Genomic DNA, 27,681 nt, shown 5'->3' on the forward strand with positions numbered 1-27,681 from the left:
TCCACATAAAAGAAGCTTTAATTTGACCGATAAGGTGGGTCCCAATCTCCTCCATAAATTAGGGTAAACCAAGAAGTATTACTCATTTCAGCACCATATAGGGTGGATATTGAGGTTACTCAATGATACAAGGCACTTGGAGTTAGGTTAGAAAGGGCATACGCTTCTCTCCAACCCCAAATACTGTGCAATCTCTGACCCCCAATCTCTATGCTCGAGGAGAGGAGGGTGAACGTGTGCCAACTCATTGGAGAAGGGATCAGTGGAGCACAATCTAGACAAGATCTATAGTGATCCACTGACCCCTCCGGCAGTGGACAGGTGGGAAATGCAAAGCGGCCTGACCTGCAGGAGCTGCCTCATTATCAAATAATAATTATTATAATAATAACCAAAAATATAAACCAAAGATACAGAGAAAGACAGGAAACAAGCAATTGTTACCCCCCCACCCCCCGACCGTACCATGTGATCTGCCCTTTTTAACCTGACCCAGTCAGAAACCCCTCCCCCCAGAGCTGTGGTTAACCCCTTCTCTGCAGAGCAATCATTTTCTCCCTTACAGGGGGTGTTAAGAAAACTGATTTACCCCATCACTGCCAGAGACCTACAAGCAGGCATTAACTTAAGACAGAGACAGCCCAAAATCTGTCTCACAGATACCCGCAAAGAAAGTTTCAGAGCAGTGACTACTCCTTCCATCGCAGAAAACCACCATAATACTGTCTGCCGGGACCTGTAAAACAGTAACTAATATTTTGTACAGATACCAGCAGATAACCCTGAGAGTTGAAACTTTCCTTTTAATATTTGACAGAATACAGGGGGTGGCGGAGGGCAGAGGCGCCACCGTACAAACACAATGTGTTTGCGGAGATACAGGGCGCTTTTCAGGGCAGTCGGGGAGCTTACTGATACTGACCTTACATTCATCTATCCCATCCTTTTCAGAGATTCCTGCTCTGCACAACTTGCTTAACTATCTCCTTTTTTCTCTAGGTCACATATCATAGACAGTACTTTATATTGAACACCAATAACAATCAATGTCCTTATTACGCACAGTTTAAGTTTCTTTATCTTATAGAAATACTTTGGTCCCAAATGATACTACTAGTTTTTCGTGGAGATCTATAGGTCACAACACAGCTGTGACAATACTTATTGACTCCTTCTATTAATGTCCATCTTTTGGATGTTCATAAATCTAATTGTGCTACTGGCAACACAGAAGCCACAACCTCTTGGCATGTAGACAATAGAGCTTACATGGTCAGACAGGTTGCTCTCCCCCAACTCGCATTGAACTTTCCTGTACCCATCCAAAAAAACAAGGCAGCTGTTTATAAATTTCCCCCCATTGTTAGAAAGACCGATTTATGATGGGGTGGTGGTAGGGTCTGGAATGGTTATAAAAACCACAACCGGTCAGAAACTTGTAGGTTTAGGTTTAGTTTTCTGACCTTTGGAGGGCGTCCATCTCTGCTCTGAATTTTGCAAGTGGCTGCTGTATTGAGAGCACTGCCTGACCAATAGCCAATGAAATGTAATATATGTACCCCTGAAATAACCGTTATGGAAGACAGAGCTCCAATCTGGCAGTGAAGGGGTTAAACATAGCAATGTCCACCACATAAAAGCGGCAAGGTTGGTGTAAACAGCTTCTCTCCCTTCCTCCCCTTCCCAGGTGATTGATACTGCTCCCCATGATATCTGTGTGTGAGGGTGGTGTGGGAGGGCAGGAGAGACTGTGATGGGGGGCAGGGTCCAGATCCATGAGGTCTCACACTTTGTCCAGCAAGGAACGCTGCCAATATAGAAGCCTCTTGGGGGTGCCGTATTGCCTGAAGATGAAGACGGCCAGTCCGAGGAACAAGACACAAAGCAGGAGGAGGACAGGAACGACAACGGCTGCCGTGCTCACTCCTCCGCTAGCTTCATCGACTTCAATGATCACAACTTCAGTTTCCTCATCCGTATCTTCAGGTTGGCGGACAGTGCATCCCATCCAGTCCTGAAGGACAGACTTCGGGAATCCAGATTCCGTCTTTAGCTGCTGGTTATTAAACTTCCAATACTTATTGCCCTTGTAGAAATATGTAAAAGCTGAAAAACAGAAAAAAAGGGAGTTGTTTGAAATACAATGTTAAATCAGGTGTAAATGTTACCCATTAACAACATATCTGCCTTGACTCAAGAGCATATCCAGTCAATCCAAACTTGCACATGCACTCCTCATTATAGTCTATGAGGGATACAGTCATGGAGACATGTATGAAGACATACAGTTTGTTTCAAAACCATCTGTGACTGTTATGTGAATTAATATGAGTGTCCCTGTGTCCCAGAATTCGTTCCCCGACAGATCAATGTTTCATGATCTGTTTTACATATGGTTGGAAAATTCCTTGGGAATATACACTTAAATTAGGATCTTATTTCAGAAAATGGTTCCCATATAGTTATTCTCCTGATGGCCAAACCTGCTGCTAGCAAAGGGTTCAGTTGTAGGTATAAACTATGTGGGGCTCTCCCAATATTTCACCGACAGCTGATGTTGGTGGACATAGGGGTCAGATGTGGTGGAAAATCACTGCCCAACTGCTTTGTTCTATGAGAGATAAGCTGCCAGCAGAACTAACAATTGTTTTGGTGGAAATTGTCTACTTTCAACAACTTTAATCTGAGGTGTCTGGTCACCTTTAAATTGACCATTCACTAGACAAAAAGATGGAATCCACATCGGCAGATGACTAAATGTGTATGGGGACATTCGATGATCCCGTAACAGAAGGAAAGAACAGTCTGTTGGATCTCAAACATAATTATCTTTTGTTCCCTGGGAGATAACTGCTGTCGAGGAGTCTGAACATAGCCTAAATTCCTCTCACTCTTAAAAGGAAAAAAAAGGTCAGCTAAGCCAAGCATGGCCAAGTAATTTGCTTTATTTTATTGTCTTCCCTACCTCCATCACTCCCCACGAATGACCCTCGAATAGAGTCAGGGATTCCTTCCCACACTTTAATAGGTTTTGGATAATCTGCATCTACTTCGCCGAGCTCCTCATTGAACCTGTAATACCTGAATTAACAGAAAAGAGAAAAATTGTTAGAGTAAAATAGCCTTTTTGTGATGATTTCAAGGGAACCTGTGAGATGTTTCATGCTGCTCGAAGCACAGGCAGTATAAAACATACACAGGATCCCTCATTACAATGAGCTATGGTTTACTATAAAATACTACACTGTTCCAGAGAAATCATAGCTTTAAAGAAGAGTCAGGAAAAAAAGCATAGGGTGGCTCAAGGTGGCCAGCTTTCCCTGACTGAAAGGTCTCTCTCTCTACAGATGGGGACAAACCTGTCAATCAAGCCTAGCAGGGCAGGCTATTGACTTCTTACAAACGTCACAACATTTCAAGAATGTCTATGCCTATTTCATACCACCTTTGCTTTGGGCAGCATGAAACACCTTGCATGTTCATTTTAAAGCGAATGTAGCAGCAGTACATTCGCTTTAAGATTTCCACATAAATAGAACGGCACCAGCGCGGAGAAGCCGGTGCCGCAGTCCTTCCTCCATGACAAAGCTCCATTAGAATCATAGAGGGGAGGGGGTTTCCTCCCACTGGGAATGGGCTGGCCCGCCTCCAGTGCTTCAGCTTCGGAAGGTGCCCAGGAATAGAATGGTGCCGCACACGGGAACCGGGCCGCGGTTAAGAAAAAGGGACCGCCGCATTGTACTACTGGTACTACTGGTACATTTGTTTTAAAGTGTAACTGTCGTTATAACTTTTAAAATCTAAATCAACAGTAGTGATATAAAGCAGGCAGTACTTACCCAAAATCCAGGTCCAGTCTCCTAAAGCTTTTTAGACTTGTGCTGGTTGAAAAAACAGACTAACCACAGGAATTCCAGCCAGTACAGAGAGTCACGGCTCAATGAGCCCATCAGTCACATGATTGCCTACTTTCTGTGAGCGCTCAGATGGCCTGAAATACACAGGACTTCCTGTTTTTTGACTCTTTGAGAAAAAAAGATTCAGAAAACAGGAAGTGCCGTGTTTCCATGATAACTAAATAATGACTGTAAACTGCAAACTTGCTTTATATCACATCTACTGTTGATTTAGATTTTGAAGGTTATAACGACAGGTACACTTTAGGTCAGTGCTTCTCAAACTGTGAGGCGGGCCTCACCAGTGAGGCGACCCCTAGTTGTTGGTGAGGCCCAGCTGAGGAGCCAGTTTTCACAACAGTAACTATAATCTACACAGTCCTTTTGCTGTTTGCAAAAATCTCTATTTTTATTATTTTTTATTAACTTTTTTGTACTTGCTTTATTAGTATATAGAGCTTAGGAGATGGGTGAAAGCTAGCCCTAGCATTATTTTCAGCTTTTAAATGGACTTTTACCACAGATGGTGAGGCCCAGGCACCCTCTTGGTCAGTCTGGTGAGGCCCAGGCATTGCCTTGGTCTGTTGGGTGAGGCTCCAGTAGAAAAAGTTTGAGAGGCACTGCTTTAGGTGATATGTTACACCATCACTTACTTGTTTCCTCTGAAGTAGTAGGTCTTTCCATTGGGTGTCCAGTAGAGTGCAGCATCAATTCTATCAGTCGGTAATCCTTTTCCCAACTCCTTCAGGGTCTTGGGATACCCAGGTTGAAGAATGGCTTCATTAAACACCCAATGCTTGTCCCCTAAAGACACATAAATATGCCCAAAAGTTTACAAATATTACACATTTCTATTATTTAAAGCAGAATGGAAGAAAGTTAGCTTTTGATTAATTACCTTTGAAGAAAACAAATTTCCCATCATTTCTTTCATAAGCTGCGTTTATAGAATTTGGAAGTCCACGCCAGAATTGTCCAATAGGCAATGGGTATCCATCCATGACACGGTTATTCCGTACACGCCATAACCAACGTTCCTAGAGTGATATAATTTAGTAAGCAAGAGAGAGGGAACAATTGACTGATTGTTGAATTACAAAGAGACAATGGCTGCCAACTAACCTTAAAGACAAACATCTCTCCTCTTAAAACAGCGATGGTGTCAAAATTGCCTTGACAAATATCTGGTCCATAAGGCACATTGGGGTCATCAGGAATATCAGGATGAGGTGGAGTAGGTCTAGGTGCCCGTGTGGGACGAGGAGGACGTGTTGGTGGCCCTTCTCCATGGCCTAAGAAATAGTTTTAAAGTTATACTCAGGGAAGTTGAAAACAATTACATTACACAAGCATTACTGCAGGTTAAAGGGAAACTATCAGCAGGTTAGATGAATCTAACCTGCTGATATGTCTCTTTTGTGAACATGGCGCTGAAGATGGAGGTAAGTTTCTTAGTTCCATCCTCTACGCCATTTCTGTGCAGTTATTAGTCAGATCCTTATGCTAACTGGACAGTTTAGAGCAATGGAGGCGGGACTACTGCCCCCAGAGCACCGATCCAGGCCGCCCCCGGCTGGCCTGGTTCATTGATTTTCATTATGAGAGGCAAGCCAAAGTGGGGCGGAACAGCGCTCTGGGGGCGGTAGCACCATATATATAATACTGGATTGAAACTGTAACATAAGATGTCCAAACATTTCTCCTCTTAAAACATATATTTCTAATGCTTGATGTTAAACTTTGGCTAAGCCACCATATTATAGTCATCAACCAAGCATTCACACTTACTTAAGTCCACCCAACTCTTACTTACCACTTCCATAGAGCTGCTGAATACCTCTGCGGTCATCATCTGGTAGCTGAAAGTTCTGAGTATCCATCCACTGGTAGAATGGAGCCATTATAGCTGATGGATCATTGGAATGTTCTAGACCCAGTGCATGGCCCAGTTCATGAACAGCCACCAGGAACAAGTCATTTCCTATTAGAAAATAAAAACACTAAATAACTACCAAATAATTTCCTATATCTTGTTTAGTTTTACAACAATTGTGGTCTTTTTCTTACCATCTAGATCATCATTCCTGGATGTCCAAGGTTCTGCAGAATCAAAGTGAGTGTCTCCACCAATACCAGGCCCAGGAAAGTATGCATGTGCCAAAAAGCCACCTTCTCCATCAAAAGGAGTGCTATCCCCATGGAACCCCTCCGCGAAGAACAACATTATGTCAGCATGCTTGGCATGACCATCCTGTATGTCCACATATCGAACCTCACGGAAATGCAGTGGAGTTACACTCTGCCATACTTTAAAAGCTCTTCGGATTGCTTCATATGTCTCATATTCGCCAACTTTTGGAGTATAGTTCTGTATGCTAAGAGAAAGCAGTTGTAAACCATTAAAAAAAAAAAAAAAATCACTTTTAAACAAATAGACTAGCATTATGCTGACTTACCAGAAAGTGATGTCCCGGTGCTGCCATTTCAGACCCTGAATTGCGTATCTTTTTCGTCTTACATTTGCTTTAATTTCGGTGCCAAATTTATCTGGCACACCACAACGTGGTCTCTTCATTGCCCTGAAAAGAGAGTTTTGTTTAGTAAGTTATTGCTGTGAGAACAGCTACATTATAGTTGTCCATAAACCTGCTTGTATTAGTGGTCTACGAAATTCATTTCCCTGCAGCTGAGATGAAGGAGCAGAGCGAGGGTTCTGGCCAGCGCCTGCCCCTTTATTCTAGCGATCGGCGGGGTTCTCAGCAGCCGGACCCCGACCGATAAGCACTTCTGAGATGTTGCTATGACACGTCAGAAGTTTTTAAAAATGGTAGTTACACTTCAAGATTGTCTGTATGCGGAGTAACAAGTGATAATGGATGGGTCACTCAGCCCCAGCTATGACCAGTGAGTGAGTTTAAGAGACAATAAGGTATGATTATGTCTGATGAATACAATTTATTGTGAGTGGTCTGCGGCATTATTATTATAATCCCTATTACTTTCTTTCCTTTCTGGGGTCAGTGCTCTTTGTTCCTTTTTGCTTCACCACTACTCTGCTTTTTTTTACCTCTTCTTCTCAAATTTTCCTCTTCTCCCTTCTTTAGAGACCACTGAATCAGGGCTTCTCAAACTTTTTCTATTGGAGCCTCACTCAACAGACAAACTGATGCCTGGGCCTCACCATCTGTAGTGGATTTCCATGCAAAAACTATTGCTCTGTCTACCCTCCATGTGTCTCCCAATCTCTGTATAACATTAAACAGGTACAAAGTGAGTCAATAACGTTCCTAAACCTGAGATGGTTGCATCAAAGAAAGGTCTGTACAGCCTTTAGTCACTTTTGTGAAATCTGGCTCCCCAGCTGTACCAATAGCTAGGGGGCGATTCACAGTTTGAGAATCACTGCACTAGATCATAGTCATTTCTTATGACGCAGGGCCCTACCTTTAGACCGATGCTGGTGCGGGGATGCCGCTGCTGCGGTTCTTTTTTTGAACCGCCAGTCTACTCCCGAGCACCGACCAGGCATGAAGCACTGGGCGCGGGCCCACTGGCCCCCAGTGTGACGATCTCCCCACTCTGACTCATCTCCATTGATTCTAATAGAGCTGTGTCACAGAGGCGAAAGGGTTTCATCATTCAGGAATAGAGCGGTGCCATGCACGGGAACAGGGCGACTGTTCCAGAAAAGGACTGCGCCACCGGCATCCCCGACCCAGAGCGCCGGTCTGATCATGTATATAACACAAAGCAATGTACCTAGTGGTACATTCGCTTTAAAAAAACAAACAAAAAAAAAACTCAAGCAATGTTAGCTTCAATACCTCTCTGTTTCACTGTCCAACTTGCCAGTCACTGTCAGACCATAGAACCTCTGCATAGCTGCAACAGCTTCACTCATGGACTGTGGAGAGCGTAATGTGTGAGTACGAAGGTCCCCTGGAGGCAAATATCCATACTGTTGTAGCCAGCCCTAAAGTCAGAGAAGAATGTAAAGAAAGACTTATTATTTAACAATGTATTGAGTGCAAAGGAAGAAAAGAAACCAAATGAGATATAAAAATATTGCCATCATACCAGTGCTGAAGAATAGAAGATAACATAATAATTAACATCTATATCTATAGAAAAACTATTTGTACTAAACTGCATTATATTTGGGTTTGTAGATCAAGATAGTAGGCTAACAAACTAATAAGGGCCCTATTCCACGGGCCCGATCAACAGTGTAAAAGAGCGCTGGCCTTATGATCGTTTAGCGAGGGCTGCAGGGCTGCTACATTACCTAGCAGGGCTTCTCCTCTGCTCCGTCTTCATACCGGTCCCGCGGTGCAGCATCAGCTTCGGTGCGGCCTGACTGAGCTGTAAGACCACTCAGCCAATCACTGGCCGCAGCGGTCCCGCCAGTGATTGGCTGAGTGGTCTTACAGCTCAGTAAGGCCACACCGAAGCTGATGCTGCACCGCAGGACCCGGGGAAGAAGACGGAGCGGAGGAGAAGCCCTGCTATGCAATGCTATTCCACAAAGCAATGCGCGGTGGGTAACCGATGATTTTAGGTTTGGGCCAAAATAACGATCAGCCGATGACATGATCATCAACTGATCATTTTCTCTATTCCACCGAGTGATAATCGGCCGAATTGGGCCGATTCGGCCAATTATCGCTCCGTGGAATAGGCCCCCTAAGTCTGATGATTGACTAGGCTTTTCATACCCAGGTTCCTGTGCTCTGATGGCGTCTCACTCACAGGCTTTAAATGAATGTTAATGGTAATGTTAACCAGTTCCAATAGGTCATTGACTTTGGATAAAAATTAAAAAAATTTTTAAGTTGATTTCTCACTGCTGGGATAACCAACAACCAAATGCAATTGGTGCCATTGCAGGGATTCAGCCATTATGTAGTCTCCATGTGATTAATGGGCTGTTAAAGTATTTTAGAAACATGCCTATCCTCCAGATCCTCTAGCCTCTTTGAAGCTGCAGTCTGCTTTAATTCATAAATACTTTCACATGGTTCTCCTTCAGAGGAGACAGTTGCAGACCAGTGAAGTTTTTTTTTTTTCAACTTTGACTCAACAAAAGTGCTGGTATATGCCATTAACATCTCCGACTTGGCTTACTACAACATCATCCTTTGTGGTCTATGTGTAAAATGAAGTTAAACTGTCCTTTTTTTACTTGTATGGGGGCTGTAACGCCAAAAGGCCATATTATACGGGCTGATGTTTAGGAGCAAGTGAGCCCCGACCTGTCAGATCAGTGCTCTCTTGCTCCTCGTTCCCTGTTCGCTGTCAGTGCGAGTGGGGAATGAGGTGGGGGGGGGCCACCCAGATGATTGTTAAATCGTCTGGATGCCCATAGAACAGAGTGTCGGTCTGCTGCCGCTCCTATAACACAGAGCAATAACCAGCAGACAGATGCTGTTGTTCTAGTTTTTTTCAACATGTAGAAAGACAAGGATCAGCCGACATCATGCATGTCGGCTGAGGAGCTATTCCACAAAGCAATTATCGGCCGTTAATGGCCGATAATCGCTTGATGTAATAGGGCCTTTAGCCTGCCTAGCTGGCTCTATTACATGGAGCCAAATGATCGATCTTCCGGCAGTTTTCTCTCCCAACCGGCTCCCGTCCTCCCCATACACAGGAACATTCGGCACCGTATACTGATGGCCTAAACAACCCACCCCATCAAAAGTCTTAAGTATATGGGAATCTTAAGAATACAAGAGTTTTGTCAGCGGTTTATTATAAAGATTAGAGAGCAATAATCCACTTATTAATGTAACATTTTCTTAAACGTTGTCTACATATTATAGTCACGCTCTTGTCCAACTGCCTCGGTGCTATAATTCATAGATGGTGGTGGTACACTTTACACATAAAAAACAAGTTGGGTCCTACTAATCTAGTATCTTGAAATACCATAGAAAGCTTTCTTTGTATAGATAGATGAGCTGTGTCACTTATATGCTTACATTATTAATGGTTCTCCTCTCTGGGACTCCTTTTTGGCCCAGGAGAAAAGCAGTAACATGAACCTTTAAGTGACCTGTCTTTAATGGTAATACATTGTTCAGGCTGAAATAATAAGACACACAGTGACTTCAAAGGTGCACAACAATATAAATATATAGAATATACATTTAATAGAGCAACAATATTATTATGTATGATAAAAGTCATATAGAGCACTGGCAGTGTAGGGGTTAATCCTTCCATGTCTTTAAAGGGAGAGGAGCAGTCATCAAAGAGATGGAGATGCTTTCCAGTGTTTTGGGGGATGTTCTGAGAGGGATAATGTATTTATCTCTCCTGAGACTCCATAAAATGTACACAGCTTCAAAGAGTGTGGGGGCAGGGAATGGTATGGTGCTGTGGGCTCAGGAAAACAGTTTAAAGTTACAGGAAATCCTTTCATATATAGGACTGGGAGGGGAAAGAAGAAACAGTGAGAGGGAGAGAAGTCTGTTGTTGCACACGACTAACTCCCAAACACAGTCTCATATGATCGGTTACGTATACTGGACGGTTTTCAACAAGTTAAATTGAACTTTACGCAATCACTGATGGAACAAAAATAACCATAAAAAATAACCATGGACTCATCCAAAAACACTTCCCTTTATGTGACATGCAATACAACCACAAAGTCTACCACTTGTCACGTCTTCCCTAATCTTCAAGGAAGGTTAGATGGTAGGTTCGATATACGTTGGGTATACAGTATACAGCCACATATAGATATCACCAGGGTGGAGTGACAATATTCAACATGTTGGCAAGACTGATCTAGAATAGGAGATGAATGGAAGTAAGAATATTTTTCTTATTTTTGCCGATTGTTATTGTCTTTCTCAAGATATAGAGCCATGCTAGTACTCATCTAGAAGATCTGGAGTCATGGTACTCCAAGAATAAATGGTATAAAGCTCGTGGCCAAAAAATGTTGGAACATCCATCCGCCATCTGTCTACAGCTATCCTAACAGATGAGTGTTTATTGCTTTCCTGTGGCTATAAAGCACATTATATGTATTGTTTTTGAAACGACAGTCCCAACACAATTTACAAGTACAACTGTATAATATTAACAACACAGAAGATAGCTGCAAGCCAACCACTGACTTGACCTACTCAAAAACACCCACACGTATGTATATTCATTAGGGCCAGGAAGACAAGCTGATGCCAGACACTTTGGCAGCAGTGCACCGTGCCGGCAGAACAAAGGGCTGGAGCATTCTCAATGTAAACAACATAAATAGGGTCAGTTAAACAAGAACCCTCCCCCCCCCTTTATGCTCCGGACACACTTGGGCTATTTGTTTTCCGTCATGTTTCCACTACTCTTTTACAACCAGAAAAGCTGAGCATGCAGCACCTATCTTTCCAGGAAAATAAAATCTGAAATCTGTTAGACCTTTAAGTCAAAGATTCACTATGATGCGAAAGACTAGAGCGGGTTGTACACTGAATACAATCAACAGAATCTGACTGCGTATTCAGGAGACTTTCTGCCTAGCCATGTCTAGCATTGGCACAACTCCCAACATTTCCAGTTGAAGGAAACTGACTCTTAGTGTAAAAAAGGTCTCATTTGAGCCTTAATCCCAATTATACACATAGACATTAAACACCTAAGCAGACGTCCAGACGTAAACTTACTTAGCTTATTATGGACAGCCACAAAAAGCCACAATGTTCTACAGTGTGTTACTTTCCATTGGGTTCTTCAATGAAGCCATGTCAGTGCCTGTTTTATCCTCAATATTAAAATATAAAGATAACATGATCGTATGAGTGTACAAAACCAATACAAAGTGTAGATTAAAAGACCTGCCAGGGGCCCTACATGTTAGAAGGGTACCTTAACAATAAGCTGATCACAATGTGTCTTCCTGCTGGGACCCCCAGGGATCTGCTGTAATCTATAGGGAAATCTGGCAGGTAAATTGGCTATACACATTAAACTAACATTGCATGAATCTGCTGATTTCTGAGGGACCAGCTGACCATCTATAGGCCCATTGCTAGAAACTCTCCCCTTGATTATCAGCCCGTGGAAAAATGTCAGCGATCAGCCGAGAAACGCAAAAACACAGATCCTTGGCTGATCACATCTTTTGTTTGGTGGTAAAATTTATCGCTATCGGCCACACATCTTCCAAAGTAAACAGGGGATGTACAGCTGACAGCAATACACTGTAATGGCCACATGAACGATCACTGTATCACTGAGTGATGGTGCCTTCTAAAGGCATTGCAAACAAGCACAGAGCTTGCTGATTGGCGTTCCATTGAGTCCTTGCACTGCCTCATATCGGGCTGTGTAAAAAGACTGTAATATGTTGGAAAGTCCCCCCAATCCCCCTCAACAACAGATGTTGGGGGAGAGAAGGATCAGGCAGTTGAATGTCTGATCCATTAGTTTATGCCTGTGTATGGAGGAGTTAGCAGAGATAGCTGCTGGCTGAAGCAGCGTTTAACCAACAGCTACCTCGAATAGGTTATATGAAAATTATTTTTTTAAACTGGATAACTGCTCTATAAAGTATATTTACCTCTGAAAACCAATTTACAGCTTAAGGCTATGTTCACACAACGTAAAACTACGGCCGTAGTTCTCGCCACAGAACTACGGCCGTAGTTTTGCGGGGTGGGACATAGCTTTATTTTTAATGGGATCCCGGCCGGAGAGTACATACATGGTGTGCGTCCTGGCCGGGAACCCGTTTGGTGCTAGAGAAAAACTGACATGTCATTTTTCTGCGGCCGGAATTCAGTGAATTCCGGCCGCAGAAAGACCTGTCAGTTCACACAGTGAAGCAAGCGGCTCCGGCCGCATCAGAGCTCCGCGGCCGGAAAGATCATCCGGCCAGATGATCCGGGGTCACTGAACGGCCGGTTGTTCACGTAATGTGAACATAGCCTAAAATGGGATGATTCTACATAAAACAGTTGTTAAAGGAGAAATTTTTATTGTATTGTATAGCCCCCAAAAGTTATACAAATCACCAATACACACTTATTACGGGAAATGCTTATAAAGTACTTTTTTCCCTGCACTTACTACTACATCAAGGCTTCACTTCCTGGATAAAATGGTGATGTCACGACCCGACTCCCAGAGCTGTGCAGGCTGTGGCTGCTGGAGAGGATGATGGCAGAGGGATGCTCAGTGTCCCTCCAGTGCCCTGTGTCCCTCAGTTTCCCTCTGCCATCATCCTCTCCAGCAGCTACAGACGAATCTTTTGAGATGGGGGGAGACTGCACCACCAAGCCGGGGTGCTGCCCAAACCTACTAGATAAGCAATCACAATCTTAAAGAACAAAGGGATAGGTTTAAACCAAAACAGGCGCACACCCTCATAATGAAAATTAAATGTACCTTTATTGAACAAGTATCAATGATATAACACAACAACAATGAAACTAGAATCCCTATACATGATTAAAAACAATTAAAAACCAACAAACAACATGGCAGTACCAGACAATACAAGGTAACCGCCCCCCCCCCAGGTCTACAACCCAATTATAAATATCAACCAAGCCTTCCCAAATAAATAAGTATCCAGATGCACAAAAAAAAAGTTTACAACTATAAATCTAAAGTGCTATGGCTCAAAAGTGCACAGAGAAAAAATCATCATCCTAATTCAAAAAAAAAGGGGGCGCAACACGAAAATATATGTGTATATATAAAAGCTAATAAATTCATATCACCATGTGCATGGGAAGGGATGGGAAATTGGGGTGACCCATGATGCCCTACGTGTTACGTCCACCAGGAACTTCGTCAGAGGTGGCTGATAATTACCTCATGTTATACAGCGCATGATCTTGCATCTTAAGCCACACTGTACAGTTGAGAGAGGCCATTAGGCTGAAACGATCTTGTTGTTGCCTGTCTGTGATGTACTACACTGAATAAATAAGCAGCTATCAATGTTCGTGAGTGCCGCCTTCCTACTGTAACAGGTCTCCAGAGCTGGCCACAGTATTCCAGATGTGGTCTCACTAGAGCTCTATACAGCGGGATCTCAATCTCCTTCTTCCTACTGGTTATACCTCTAGCTATAGTCAAAGAAATCAATGAGATTAGTTTGACATGATCTGCCCTTAGTACAGAAGTCTGTCACCGTAATGGCTGTATTCAATGGCCCAACTCGTCTCATAGTCTCAGGACGGCATCATAATTTAGTGATGTTTGCATCTCTTATTACATGGAAGATTATCTTTAAACATGTTGAAAGAAGACAAGTTGAAGTTTGCTCGCTCATCAGCTGATCGCTGCCTCTATTACATGGAGATATCTGCCTGATTTGGCACATATTAGCTCGGTGTATAGGGCCTTAAGTCTGTCCCATTATTCTGGCGATATGCACTCTTGAAAGTGAAGTCTTTCAGCTCAGCTAAAAGCCCTTTACATGGCCAGATAATAGTTTAACAAGGGCTGCATGGACATCGTAACGTATGCACTTTTCAAGTCGCCAGCCGCCAGCTGACACGTATTAGACGTAGCGATGCACGGTCAGTGCCCGACAATTATAGGTCGAAACCTATATCAACGATGAGCCGATGATCGTTGTCATCGGCTGATCGTTGTGTTTATTACACGGAACGATAATCAGCCGGATAGAGCTGATTCGTCCGATTATCGTTCTGTGTATTTGTACCCTAACAATGTGAATAAGTGCAGATAAGCAAGATTTTATAGTTTACATGCGAGGAATTGTGGCTCCCATTTGCTGCGATTAGTAAACAAATGACCAATTTCTCGTTCATCAGCTGATTGCTGGCACCTTTACATGGGACGATTATCAAGAACATTGCTCCCTGTTGATTGTCGGTGATTGTCAAAGGGCCCCAGGCCTCCCACACGTTCAGTGATTTTTGAGGTCCATATAAGGGTCCGTTATATCTACTATATTTACTCCGTGATCTGTGAAATATGGTCTGTAATTGTATCTGTAGTGCATCCAAATCCACAAAAATGTTTAACTGGTGGGGAAAAAAAATGAACTAGTTTGCTTAGATTTGATTTGTGTATTTCATGGACGTCATAGATGTGCCATCTGTGACGTTCGTAAAAAACATGGATCCCTTAGACTTCTATTGTTTATCCGCAATAGAACGGAATGTATGAATAGCCCAATAGAAATCAATGGGCAATACGTTGATCCGTGATTGCAGATCCGCAATCACAGACAACTTTGGGCATGTGTATAAGGCCTTAGGCTATGTTCACACGGCGTAAGAGACCGGCCCTTCCGTGACCCGGCAGCTCTCTGCAAAGATCATCCCGGCCGGTACTAATGATCTTTCTGGCCGCAGTGTTCTGATCCGGGCGTATCAGCGCGCACCCGCATCACAACTCTTATAGCACACAATGAGCCGCTCGCTTCCTTGTGTGAACTGACAGAGCTTTCTAAGCCCGCAATTCACTGAATTGCGGCCGCAGAAAACTGACATATCAGTTCTTTGCGGCGCCGCATGGGATCCCAGGCCGGAGCGTATACTATGTGTATACGCTCCGGCTGGGATCCCATAGAAGAATAGGCAGTATTCCACACCATACAGAGTACGGCCGTTGTTGCCGATGGCAACTTTTACGCTGTGTGAACATAGCCTTAAGGTGTTAGGAATAAGCATCCACCATGTCTCCAATTTTTCAGGATCAGGAAGAACACATAAAAATGTAAAGTCATATTGTAAAGTATATGCAGCAGTTGCTCTAGGGAGAGTCGTGCTAGGGGGTTACTACAATTAAAGGGGCCTTCACGCATGGTAGTCTTTTGAGAATTGTGCCACTGCAGTTTTGTAAGCCAAAACTAAGAGTAGAATAAGAACTATAAAGAAAGGACCTTTTTTTATCCTGTTGAATCCGGTTCTGTCTTTGGTAAAAACTGCAATGGCGGTATCTATGCCCTGATGTGAAACTTCTTAGTTTCTAAGCCTCAGGTTATTATTATTCTTCTTGCTTTACACCTACAAGAGCGTGTATATATATATATATATGGAATTGTGTGCAGAACCTACAAGGAAAATGCAAACAGGGCCCCGGACAAGCATGGACCTGCATGAACACACATCCCTTGAGGCCAGGAATAATAAGTATAGACAGAGATTAGGCAACAGAAACTGTGCTGCTAGAAACTGTGTAATCTCTGCTATCACACTCGAAAAACCATCAACTATTTGTCTACTCAAGGCTTGTATGCAGCTGGTCATAGACATTAGGTAACTGCTCACCACCGATACCTCCCCCCATTAACACACATATTTGGTCCAGCTGAGCATGCAGGTTTACTGCTTAGGAGGACTTCTGGGCACCTCAGGAGACACTTTTTTACTCTGGGAAACAAAGGGATTGCTGAAACAGTCCAACGAGTTTTCCTCATTCCTTCCTCAGAGCAAATACCTCAAGCGGTGTTTCTCAACCAGGTTCCCTGAAATCTGGTCAGTGTTTACCAGCAGCACTTTTACAGTAGGAATGGTCCAGGAAGGGGCAGAGGAGGGGGTGGGGGCCATTCAGTTCTTTATTAAATAATTATGGACTCTTATTTTGTACATTATATAATAGAAGTAGGAAAAAACATATGTATATGCATATTATTATGTTGTTGGTCTGTATTATTAAGTTACTTTATGTTCGGTTACTTACTGGGCTTGGTTACATGAAAAAATGCACCAAAAACTTAAGGGTGCGTTCACACCTACAGGATCTGCAGCATATCTGCAGCAGATTTGATGCTGTGTTCAGTTATTTAAATGAAATCTGCTGCAGAAAATCAGCTGCAGATCCTGTAGGTGTGAACGCACCATAAAGATGACACAATTTTACCTAAAATAATTCCCACTGAATTTAGTGAAATGTTAAAGAACCATCTGGTTGTCAAAAGCAGTACTATAAGCCGCACAGCAGGCTCTGTGATGATTTTGAGGTGTTTTTTTAACGTAATGTTTGTAGTGAATATACCTGATATATTATTTTTTTAATTGCTAAGTTATTGCTTATCGCCGTTGTAATGTTTTACATTTTCAAATTAAAGAACTACATATTCTCATTAAAGCGGATTGTACCATCAGGTACATTCGCTTTAACATGACCCACAAATTTGCACACCTTCAGAAAGCTCTCATATTAGTCAAACTTGCTTTTGGAGTCTCCTCTAAAAGGTTGAGACTAGAAATAAGCGTGAATTGAGCGTGAATTCAGCATTTGAATACCGGCGGCTGACGAAGTTGGATATGTTCACACAATGTACTTTTTATGAAAAGAATGGTCGTTGGTGTGAATTAAAACACTGGCCGTTCTTTTCAAAGTGAAATGTGTTGCATTGAAGTCAATGCAAACAACAGGTTTTAGCGCTGAGGAATCTGTTAGCGCTATACAAATAAATATTATTATTATTGTTCACACAATGTAGTGAGCAACCGCCGTTGTGTACTACTGCTGTTGAAATAATTGACATGTCAATTATTTTCAGCCATTGTGCACAGAATTCAATGCAATTTTTTTCAATGTAACAACGCCCATTGTTTTTGTATAGCCATAGGCTGTATCCATATTTTCCAGGACTCCCTAGGGCAGCATCCAACTCGTCAGCCACCAGTATTCTAGTGCAGAGCGAGCGGACTCGATCACGCTCAAGTCACACTCATCTCTAGTTGAGACATGCTCATCTCTAGTTGAGATTATGCTCTGGTTTGGCGAATATAGTATTGTATTATTTCTTATGGAGAAGAGCTCACTTGCCTTTTTAAATAAATTTTAATCTGCTCAAAAAAGTCATTGTATTTCAGCTAGAATATAAAGTTGGTCAAGTGTAAAAAACACCCTAAAAAACATGTGGTTTGCAGTTCCTATTGACTTCAGTGGGTGCATGCTTACAACAGCATGAAAACAGAGCTAAACTGTGTTTTGGGGCTTTCTTTTTACTATTTTAAAAGGTTGTGCTTTGCTGTTATACTATCCTAATATTGTTTGTTTTTTTAGTACATATAATGGTCCAAATCTATCAATCTGTCTGAATTTGCAGCAACCAACCATAGCTCAGCCATCATTTTACCATAGCTTGCTAACATATAAAAGCTGATGTGTTTACACACATACTTACTGCATTGGTGTCATCATAATATTGCTGTTTCATGTGCCAAAAACTGCCTGCAAGGTATAATATTACAGACATGACAATCTGCTCCTGGGAATGTATCCAGGGAAATACTCGACAGCCTTTGAATGGGAGGAGAACTGAATCACTTTTGTTAAAATAAAAGAGAACGCACATAAATGAACACATAAATATGGTGCGCCCCATGTACAGTACTATGTGGGCATACAGTAAATCCAACCAACATGGGGAAACACACTTATAAACTCCACAAGACTTCCCAATGTAAGGAAAGTTATATGTTATATACAATGCAACAAAACATAATACAACATGAGCTATGCAGATAATACTTTAATCTTGAGTAGGATAGGAGAATAAGTTGGTTTATCAAACAGGGACAATTCACACAGTAAGGCTATGTTCCCACCATGTAAGTTCCGCAGAAATCACAGCTGTCGTTACTACAGTACCTGTTAGGATAATCTTTTCTGAGACCGGCCATTCTGTGACCCGGCCGGGTCACGGGACGGCTGGTCTCATACTACATGTGACCATAGCCTAAAGATATATCTACTTTCCCAACAAGCTTTACTAAAATAGCCGACAACTTAAACTTTCCATACTAAGTAACACACTTCACAGAAAAAAAAATCCACATAGCTCATGTAAAGGTTCTGGCATGTGACCCTCTAAATCCACATTTCCTGACATCATGGGAATATAAAACCTAAAGAGTATTTGCCTTTTTCAACCACAAAAAACTAATGTTTGAACTGGCTCAGTCATTAGAATTTGGCCTGTACATATATCGGAGTTCACTTCCCATTATATTTCGACTCTCTTGCATTGCAGGGTATTGTATGTAATAATGCTGATATCACAGGATAACCATTTGGTCCATGTGTAGGATGTGAATTGTGTGCAGTGTATTGTGTTACAGAAGCCTTTTTATCTGGTATATGCTGTTTACATGATATGATATATAATCACGTTCCAGGGCTGAAGAAGATCAGGGTGGGGTGAAGGGGCACAGCTGTTTTATTGTTCACACTATTGTATTGTTTAGTTTGTTGAAATGGTAAATTGTGTTAATGTAATAGCTGCGCTGTATGGCAGAAAGAAGGTGCCAGTCCTGGGTGCCCTGCCGATAAGCTGTGTAGTACAGGGGCTTGGGTGAGGAGGAGTTGCTCATACACCTTATAGAAGAGTTAGCTACCACCACCAAATGCAACAGTGGCTGATGCATAGCGCTCTCCTTGACTCCTCCACAATCGTTGGCGGCCATAATTTCTGCTCAGTGAGGATCAACTATCATCAGTGAACAGCACTGAGGCCCAGTGGTCCCTCGTCCAGCATAGAAGAAGAGCGCTATGCATCAGCCACTGTTGCCTTTGGTGGTGTTACAGTTCATCTACTCAATACAGAACTGCCCTACACTGTGTGAATGGTACAGTGACAAGCCCATACTACTTAAATAACATCAGTAATCCAGTCATTCTGCCTCTGCATGAACAACACAGGCCTAATTTCATCTTCATGGATGACAATGCTCCAGCTCATGGAGGTCCCATCATAGAGGAATGGCTGATGGAGACTGGGGGACTTCAAATGGAGTGGCCTACAATATTTTCAGGACTGAATCCCATAGAAAACCTATGGGATCAGCTGAGTTGCTGTGTAGAGGCTAATAATTCAGTACCCCAGAAACTCAATGACCTGAGGGCTATCCTTAAAGTGACTCTGTACCCACAATCTAACCCCTCCTAAACCACTTGTACCTTCGGATAGCTGCTTTTAATCCAAGATCTGTCCTGGGGTCCGTTCGGCAGGGGATGCAGTTATTGTCATAAAAACAACTTTTAATCCGTCAGCGCTGTGTCTAATGGCCGGGGCTTACATTTGTATATGCATTAGGCTGGCACACCCTCTCTGTCCTTCCTCCCCACCCTCCTCATCATTAGGAATGCTCCAGGCAGATTGCTTCCCTATTGCCCACCTGTGTGTATAATGAGCATGGGCTGGATCGTTAATACACCTGTGCAAAGCTCAAACAGCAGTAAATGTTCCTGGATCATTCCTAATAATGAGGAGGGTGGGGAGGAAGGACAGAGAGGTGCTGCCAGCCTAATGCATATACAAATGTAAGCCCCGGCCGTTAGACACAGCGCTGGAGGATTAAAAGTTGTTTTTAGGATAATAACTGCATCACCTGCCGAACGGACCCCAGGACAGATCTTGGATTAAAAGCAGCTATCCGAAGGTACAAGTGGTTTGGGGGGGTCAGATTGTGGGTACAGAGTCCCTTTAAAGAAGAGTGGGATGCCATGCCTTAGCAGACAATATGTCACAAGAGAAAATGTGAACGGAGTCTGCGTTGTGACGCTGTAATTGATGATCAAAGACATGATATACTCACCACTGGTGTTGGCTATTGTTTTAATAAATTTTTTAAGATGAGAAAATCTCCATTGCATGTTTTTCCATAAATGCCCTATGTTCCAAATATCCCTAACCTTTTGCTATATACATATATATATATATATATATATATATATATATATATATATATATGCACAGAATGTTGAACCTAGAATTTTTAAATATGGACATGAAGCTTAAGAAATTCAGCATGTTCCCCAACATCTTAATCTTCTCCAACAACATACAATAAGGAACTTTCTGGCAGAGCAAAAATCTAATGCCTGCTAAGACTAAATACAAAGCAATAGTTTGTCAGCGGGTTATACATAAGAGGCTATTTACCATTGCTTTGTCCTACAACCCTGTTTATGGTAATGGTCAAAATAAGGCTATGTTCCAGGTTCAGGAACATATTGGGATATGGCGTCCGTCTTGTCATATGGACGGCTGCCAATAAAGATCATGATCATTATTAGCAGCTGTCTATATGACAGGATAGCCGCCTTTCCCTGCTATGTCTTCAAAGTGGAAACATAGCCTAAAATTTTTTTAAGATACCATATAAGGCTGGGTTCACACTACGTATATTTCAGTCAGTATTGTGGTCCTCATATTGCAACCAAAACCAGGAGTGGATTAAAAACACAGAAAGGATCTGTTCACACAATGTTGAAATTGAGTGGATGGCCGCCATTTAATGGCAAATATTTGCTGTTATTTTAAAACAACGGCTGTTATATTGAAATAATGGCAGTTATTTACTGTTATATGGCGGCCATCCACTCAATTTCAACATTGTGTGAACAGATCCTTTCTGTGTTTTTAATCCACTCCTGGTTTTGGTTGCAATATGAGGACCACAATACTGACTGAAATATACGTAGTGTGAACCCAGCTTAAGGGTATAATTCACACGTGCGGATCCGCCAGGAGTCTCACGCACGAAGTCTCACGCACGGATTAGCTGTGGATTTCGTGCGTGAGACTCCCGGCGGATCCGCCCGTGTGAATTTACCCTAAAGGAACAATGAGGACTGGAAAAAAATGATTTAGTAATTCATTTATAAGGAAACACCTGCTGGGGACTCATGATAAGTATAATAGAATTAGTACAAGAAATGAAAGGTGACAACCTTAGTAACTGGCCATTGAGAAAAAAATAACCGCTAACATTAGATCACTTGGTGAGGGGCCTACCATATACACATGCAGTAGTTTAGTGCAGATTATTAAACAATAGCAAGATCTAAACATCTTCCATCTTGTATCTCACTACATACAATTGGAAGTCGCATCCCTTGTTATACAAGCAGCACTGTTGTTTGTGTTGAGGTGATCATAGACCTTCAATAGCTCTCACGCAAGCAGCTCTTTGTTTGGCGGACACCTATCTCTCCTTTTCACCTCAAAAACATTTTTTTTCAGCCAAAGCCAGGAATGGATGTGAAAAGAGGAGAAATCTCAGTCTTATCTTTACGACCTATTCTCTGTTTATAGTCCGTTCCTGATTTTGGCTGAAAAAATCTGTCACATAATCTGTCAGGCATCTTTTGGTGTAATAGAGCCCTTAGGCTCCCTTCACACCACATTTGGCATGGTCTCCTGACACATACAGTAAACCAAGCCATAGACTCCAATCACCCAGTTAAAGCAAATAAGTTAATTTTGGTATTCATTAGGGCATTTCCCAGTTTAGTTTGCATTTAAGTGCTGGATGGAAAGGTGTAAACTTTTAGTGCTATCCCACAGAGTAGCATATATTTGGTAAAAGTGTTTTTTTTGTTTTTTTTTTAACGTGGGAGTCCCCCAATGTTTACCCCTGCCGGACACTGTAAAAACACATCATGAAAAGTGGCTAAGGTCCCGTTTATACGGGCTGGCTAAGAACGCTCATTCAGCCAATAACTGTCTTGTGTAAAAGTGCCAGTGATCAGCCAAGGAGCTGGCAAAGGGGAAAAACTGTATAAAGAAAGATGTACAGCTGATAGCAATGAATTTAAACAGCTGCACAAATGATATAGGGATCGTTCGTGCGGCCCGGTTGCTCAATTAATTGTGTCATGTGAAGGCACTGGGAAACGAGTGCCGATCTCGCTGATCAGCGCTTGTTTGTGGTCATGCATGGCCTAAGATTGATTAGTGTAAATGGACCATTAGAGCTGTTTCTGTCAGTGTCAGCGCTTATTCTAATTATAGCATTCTGTACAGATGCCATGCAATTTAATGGAAATTATCTTCACTGACTCTCAGTTCTGATTTTCCTTGCATTCCAAAAAGTTTCTATTTCTACATGGCCTTATCACGATCACTGACAGGACTGGTAAAGCTGGTAATACAAACTAGAGAACACATTTCATTGTGGCAAGTGACTCCACTCTTATATTCATATTTTGCTTGGATAAATTATATTTAATGGGATGTTGAGTTCTAATCCTAAAGACATGGGGGGAGATTTATCAAACATGGTGTAAAGTGAAACTGGCCCCGTTGCCCCTAGCAACCAATCAGATTCCACTTCTCATTCCTCACAGACTCTGGAAAATGAAAGGTGGAATCTGATTGGTTGCTAGGGGCAACTGAGCCAGTTTCACTTTACACCATGTTTGATAAATCCCCCCATGAAGCCAAAAACTCTCCTACTAGACATACAGGGCCTCATTTGCTATGATTGTCTGATTTTCAACAACCCTACACATCATTTAGATTCCCAAACCACCAGATTTATTAATGTCTTCAATGCCCTTCGTAAATATGGCGGGTTTTTCAAATGACACAGCTAAAACCCAATCTTCCCACCACACTAGAGATGGCTGATCTTTAGAACGCAGATCCCGTGAACAAATGGCGGTTTGTTATTATAAATATGTCGGCTATGGCGGGTTTAAAGGCTCATGCCCCCAAAACACGTCAACTTTGAGTTCAGTCAGACTTCTGGTAAATCCGCCCCACAGTATACCAGAGATGTATAATTGATTACTGAACTGTTATAAGTAACTCAATAGTTCCTTAGCAAAGGGAAATGCTTAGGCTGGGTTCACACTGCGTTTCTGCAGTCCATTTTTTCCATCTGTTTTATGCATAATTTTTAAGCGTATAAAAAAACATGGTTGACTACGTTTTTGTGTACACTAAAAAACAGATGCATTTTAAACTGTTTTTGATCCTTATTTATAATAAAACTCAATGGAAAAACGGATGCGCACAAATACATGTTTTTCATCCTTTTTTTTTTTTGTATAAAACGTATGAAAAAAACAGACTGCAAAAAGGCAGTGTGAACCCAGCCTTAGTTCTATATGCATACCAAGCTACTAAAGATCTGGGGTGAAAGGAGGGCATACCACTTTATATACCTTGACTATATTTCAGGAAGTGTTAGAAACCAATGGTATTGACACAGGGATTTTGCCATGTTGAAAATCTGGCATATCTCCTCAAAGTCCCATATGAACATGCCGACCTAAGGGAGAGAGATAACTAACTGGAGCCACTTATCTCTGGACACCCACATTTCTGGCAGGTTAAAATACATCATGTCTGGTATTTCCTTACCCAAGCAGCAGATGTCTGGAAACATTAGGGATGTGCCCATTGTCAGTCCACCTTCAACTATCTAATACAGTGGTGCACAACCTGCGGCCCTCCAACTATTGCAAAACTACAATTCCCATAATGCCTGTAAACTCTTTGGGCTGTCCAGGCATGATGGGAATTGTATTTTTTCAACAGCTGGAGGGCCACAGGTTATGCACCACTGATCTAGTTTGTAGGGATGTTTTATAGACAGTAGACACTTATGTGTTCTTGTTTCTTCTTCTTTAAATACCAAGACCACTGTTCACATATGTAGCCAAGCCTTATAGGCTGCAAGAATGGAAGAGCACTCATTTCCAACAATTGTATACAGTGGAGGGAAAATGGTATAGATAGGCCAAAATACAAAGGGGACAGATAGAGTGACTATCCATAGTTGCAATATGAGAACCAAATAACTTACCGGAGCCATTGATTCTACTGACTGTTATATTAGGAAAATGAGAAAGTCTATGATGGCTTTCTTATTGTCTTACAAGGACAACCCCTGTTCATATTCCCTAATAGAGATAATGAACATCCATTATTTGCCAGAGCAGAAACCCATCAGGATAGAACAATTCCCGCCCTAGCTAGGACTGGGTTACATTAAGGTTAATCATTCATATAATTCGATGCCATCTACTATTACATTTGCCCGCTGCACGGGAAATGTGTGATTGGCAGCAACTTTCCCCAGTGCTATCAGCCGGCTGATACAGTAATATCCGGAGCTGGACTTGTGACTGACGTAAAATGGCAAACGATAATAAAAAGGCATCTGGAAAAAAAAAGTAATCTGCATTGACCAGTCATGTGCTGACCTTACTGTTCACAGTAGGGAGTGCAGCTCTGCAGTCCTGTGCTGGCAGACCCTTTCATATCGCCTATAGCACTGCAGGACATTATCTTCAAAGACCCATTTGTGTATGTGTATTGTTTGTGTGTGTATATTTGTATAGCATATGTTTAACAGAGCTAGAATCTACATGCAGGGATATATGGTTTGATGTGTGTGGGCACATGGTACATGTCTGGAAGTCCCAACCATCGTTTTGCATTATATTTCGCTCTTCTGAATAAAAAAATATGATTAATCCTGAAGAATAGTTTCTGTAAACACATAAACTGGTTAGTAATGCTGAATCCAAAGATTTCTGAGATCCGTCCTAGAATTTGCTTACTTAGGAGAAAGTTAAATGAGGATAATGTTGGCTTCCCCTACATGGCTCGGTGACCCACATTTTATATTCCCACCCATTTATTAAAAACATCTGGATTCCTTCAAGATTAAGACCCAATGAAATTCGATTAGTTAGTGGAATATATGTAGAGGCTTCTTTTGTCTTTTAAAGCTGGTGATAAATGTAAAAATCCCCCACCACACAGTTTGGCAAGGGTTTCGATATTTTTTATTATGGTGAAGCTTGTCGGGAGAATGCCTGCAGGCACAGATCCTTCCAGTAAGACACACAATATCCTAAGGGCATGGGGGTTCTCAAATCAGCACTTATCTTACTCCTGTCCCAATACAATTGCTAAGTGTTCACCCTAATTGTTGGAACTGACTCTTTTAATACAGTTAATGATCAATGGCTAATGGTAATAGCTAGGTTAAAAGACAAGTCGTAATCCCTTAAAATTCTCCTTCCATGAAAAGACTGTGGACATTACTATGGCCAGTGAATCCATACCATCATTTCCATTTTCTTTTGTCTGCAATTACAACTGATTTATCACATTCCCCTGGTGGCTGGAACATAAGCCTTTGATTTATTAACAATACATTTGCCAATAGCGTTAGGCCAACAAAATGCAGATGTGGTTAAGCAGTCACTGGATAAACAGATGATGGCGTCTGCCAGGAATTCGTGCATAGGTGAGGAGTCACCAAGGGGGACCGAAGGACTTAGCATTAGAAAAGGTTAACAAAAAAAAATCACCATCTCACAAAATGGAGGAAATCCTGGTAAGGTCTCTTCTGCAGCATTAATACTTTCCCCATTCATGGGCTTGGAATGCAGCAGAAGCTTACATAGACATTTTAGGAGAACAGTCTACAAATGGTCATTTCATATTGTTACTGGAACAATTCAATGCAAATCTTAAAACTGAATGCGTCTTTGTGTGAATCCGGACTAGAAATATATGTAGGAAATTAACCCTATAGTACTTCTATAACTAACAGAAAACTATAAATGACCTTTTAAGAGAAGTAGCACTGCTAGGAAGACCTCATGTCTCATTTAGCAAATGCAAGATACTGTGATCCTTTCTTTGTTGGATAAAAGGGGTGCACTTTAATGTGATGTAACAGGGTACCAAGAGAAAGTCAACGTCACTCGAATATATCACATTCATATCTGCTCCTAAAACATTCACGGGCATAAACCCGCACAGTGTATCAAAACTTTACTTCAATGGTCTTACACATTATCTCTGTGGATAGAGTCTTAGAAATAAATTGATTTATTTGGAAAGCCAGACACATTGCTGAGTTCACTAGACACATAGCGTGTTGTTAGGCTTCATGTCTCTGGTTAGCTAGGACAAGGAGACCAAAGAAATCTGTCCGTTCAATGGAAGATCCTCCAAGCGGCCTCTCTCTCCCCCACCTCCTCCTCCCACAATGACTCTCCTCATTCAGTCTCCTGGCTCCAATTTTCACCCCTTCTTCTCTGGTCTATTTTACTTATACAGTGCATTTTCCAAGCAGTTTTTTTTAATAACTGAAAAAAATAAGTGATATCTTTGTGAATTATAGAACTGAAAGGCGGAATTTATGAATTCTCAAACCAGCTAATTCTCTAGTAGGATAGCAATGGTTTCCCTCTAAGAAATATCTTTCTTGGAGCAAGCCTTATGACCCTGCCATGTAGTTTCACTCCTTCTTTGTGTTGTAACCCTGTTCTCCTCCTTTTCTTCCATCCCGCTCCTATCAGGCACACCTTCCCATTCCCTGGGCACTAGTTCCCCTCCTAATTCACAGTAACTCGGGGTCTCTCCCCATCACCTCAGCTCTCGCCCCAAACATTGACTCTTCTCCAGAGCGCACATTTCCAGATTTTAAGAGGATTCATGTGTGACCTCAGATTCCATAGAGAGCCCAGAATGACTTATCCAGGAAAAAAGGGTGGGAGGGAGGAAAAGTTACAGGCTTCCAGGGAATCATCAAAAAAAGGCTTTCGGAACTCTTGATATATTTTGCTAATATGCATGCATCCAAAATTATACAGATAGATAGATAGATAGATAGATAGATGCAAATGCATTATCTCACCTCTGGGCTGAACTTGGCAAGGGTGAAAGTGTATACCGAACACAGCAAGAGCCATATCCAGATAGTACTTAGAGAGTCCATTCTGAGCAGAGGGTCTGCAGTCAGTCTCTCACACTGCTGGAGGTGGGAAAGTGTTGAATAATGATCTTCTCTCCTGTGTTTCCCACCTCCACTCAGTGGCTGCTTGTCTTAGTCTGGAGGAAGTTCTTTTCCAGCAGTCATCTAATCTTCTACTTCTCCATGAACTCTGTTATCCTCTTCTGCAGCTTTTGTTTCCTAGTTTGATGTCCCTCTTTTCAACAATCTCTTTACCAACTGTGTCCTGCCTCTGACTTGCAGACGTGGTCTCCTTACTCCCACATTTGGTAGTTACTGGAAAATGTGAT

The 27,681-nt window shown here is 42.0% G+C and overlaps 1 protein-coding gene across 1 annotated transcript; it reads right to left on the reverse strand.

Moving 5' to 3' along the window:
• MMP14 (matrix metallopeptidase 14) lies at window positions 1-27,681 on the reverse strand. Its single transcript, XM_069961630.1, has 10 exons — window positions 27,296-27,681; window positions 7,721-7,869; window positions 6,353-6,475; window positions 5,964-6,271; window positions 5,710-5,877; window positions 5,019-5,188; window positions 4,795-4,933; window positions 4,550-4,700; window positions 2,966-3,081; window positions 1-2,106 (listed from the first exon to the last, which is right to left on the reverse strand). Exons 1-10 carry the CDS (start codon window positions 27,374-27,376, stop codon window positions 1,784-1,786), a joined length of 1,728 nt encoding a protein of 575 aa, XP_069817731.1. The 5' UTR covers window positions 27,377-27,681; the 3' UTR covers window positions 1-1,783.

The sequence above is a fragment of the Dendropsophus ebraccatus genome, chromosome 3 (assembly GCF_027789765.1).
Source record: "Dendropsophus ebraccatus isolate aDenEbr1 chromosome 3, aDenEbr1.pat, whole genome shotgun sequence".
Lineage (NCBI taxonomy): Eukaryota > Metazoa > Chordata > Amphibia > Anura > Hylidae > Dendropsophus > Dendropsophus ebraccatus.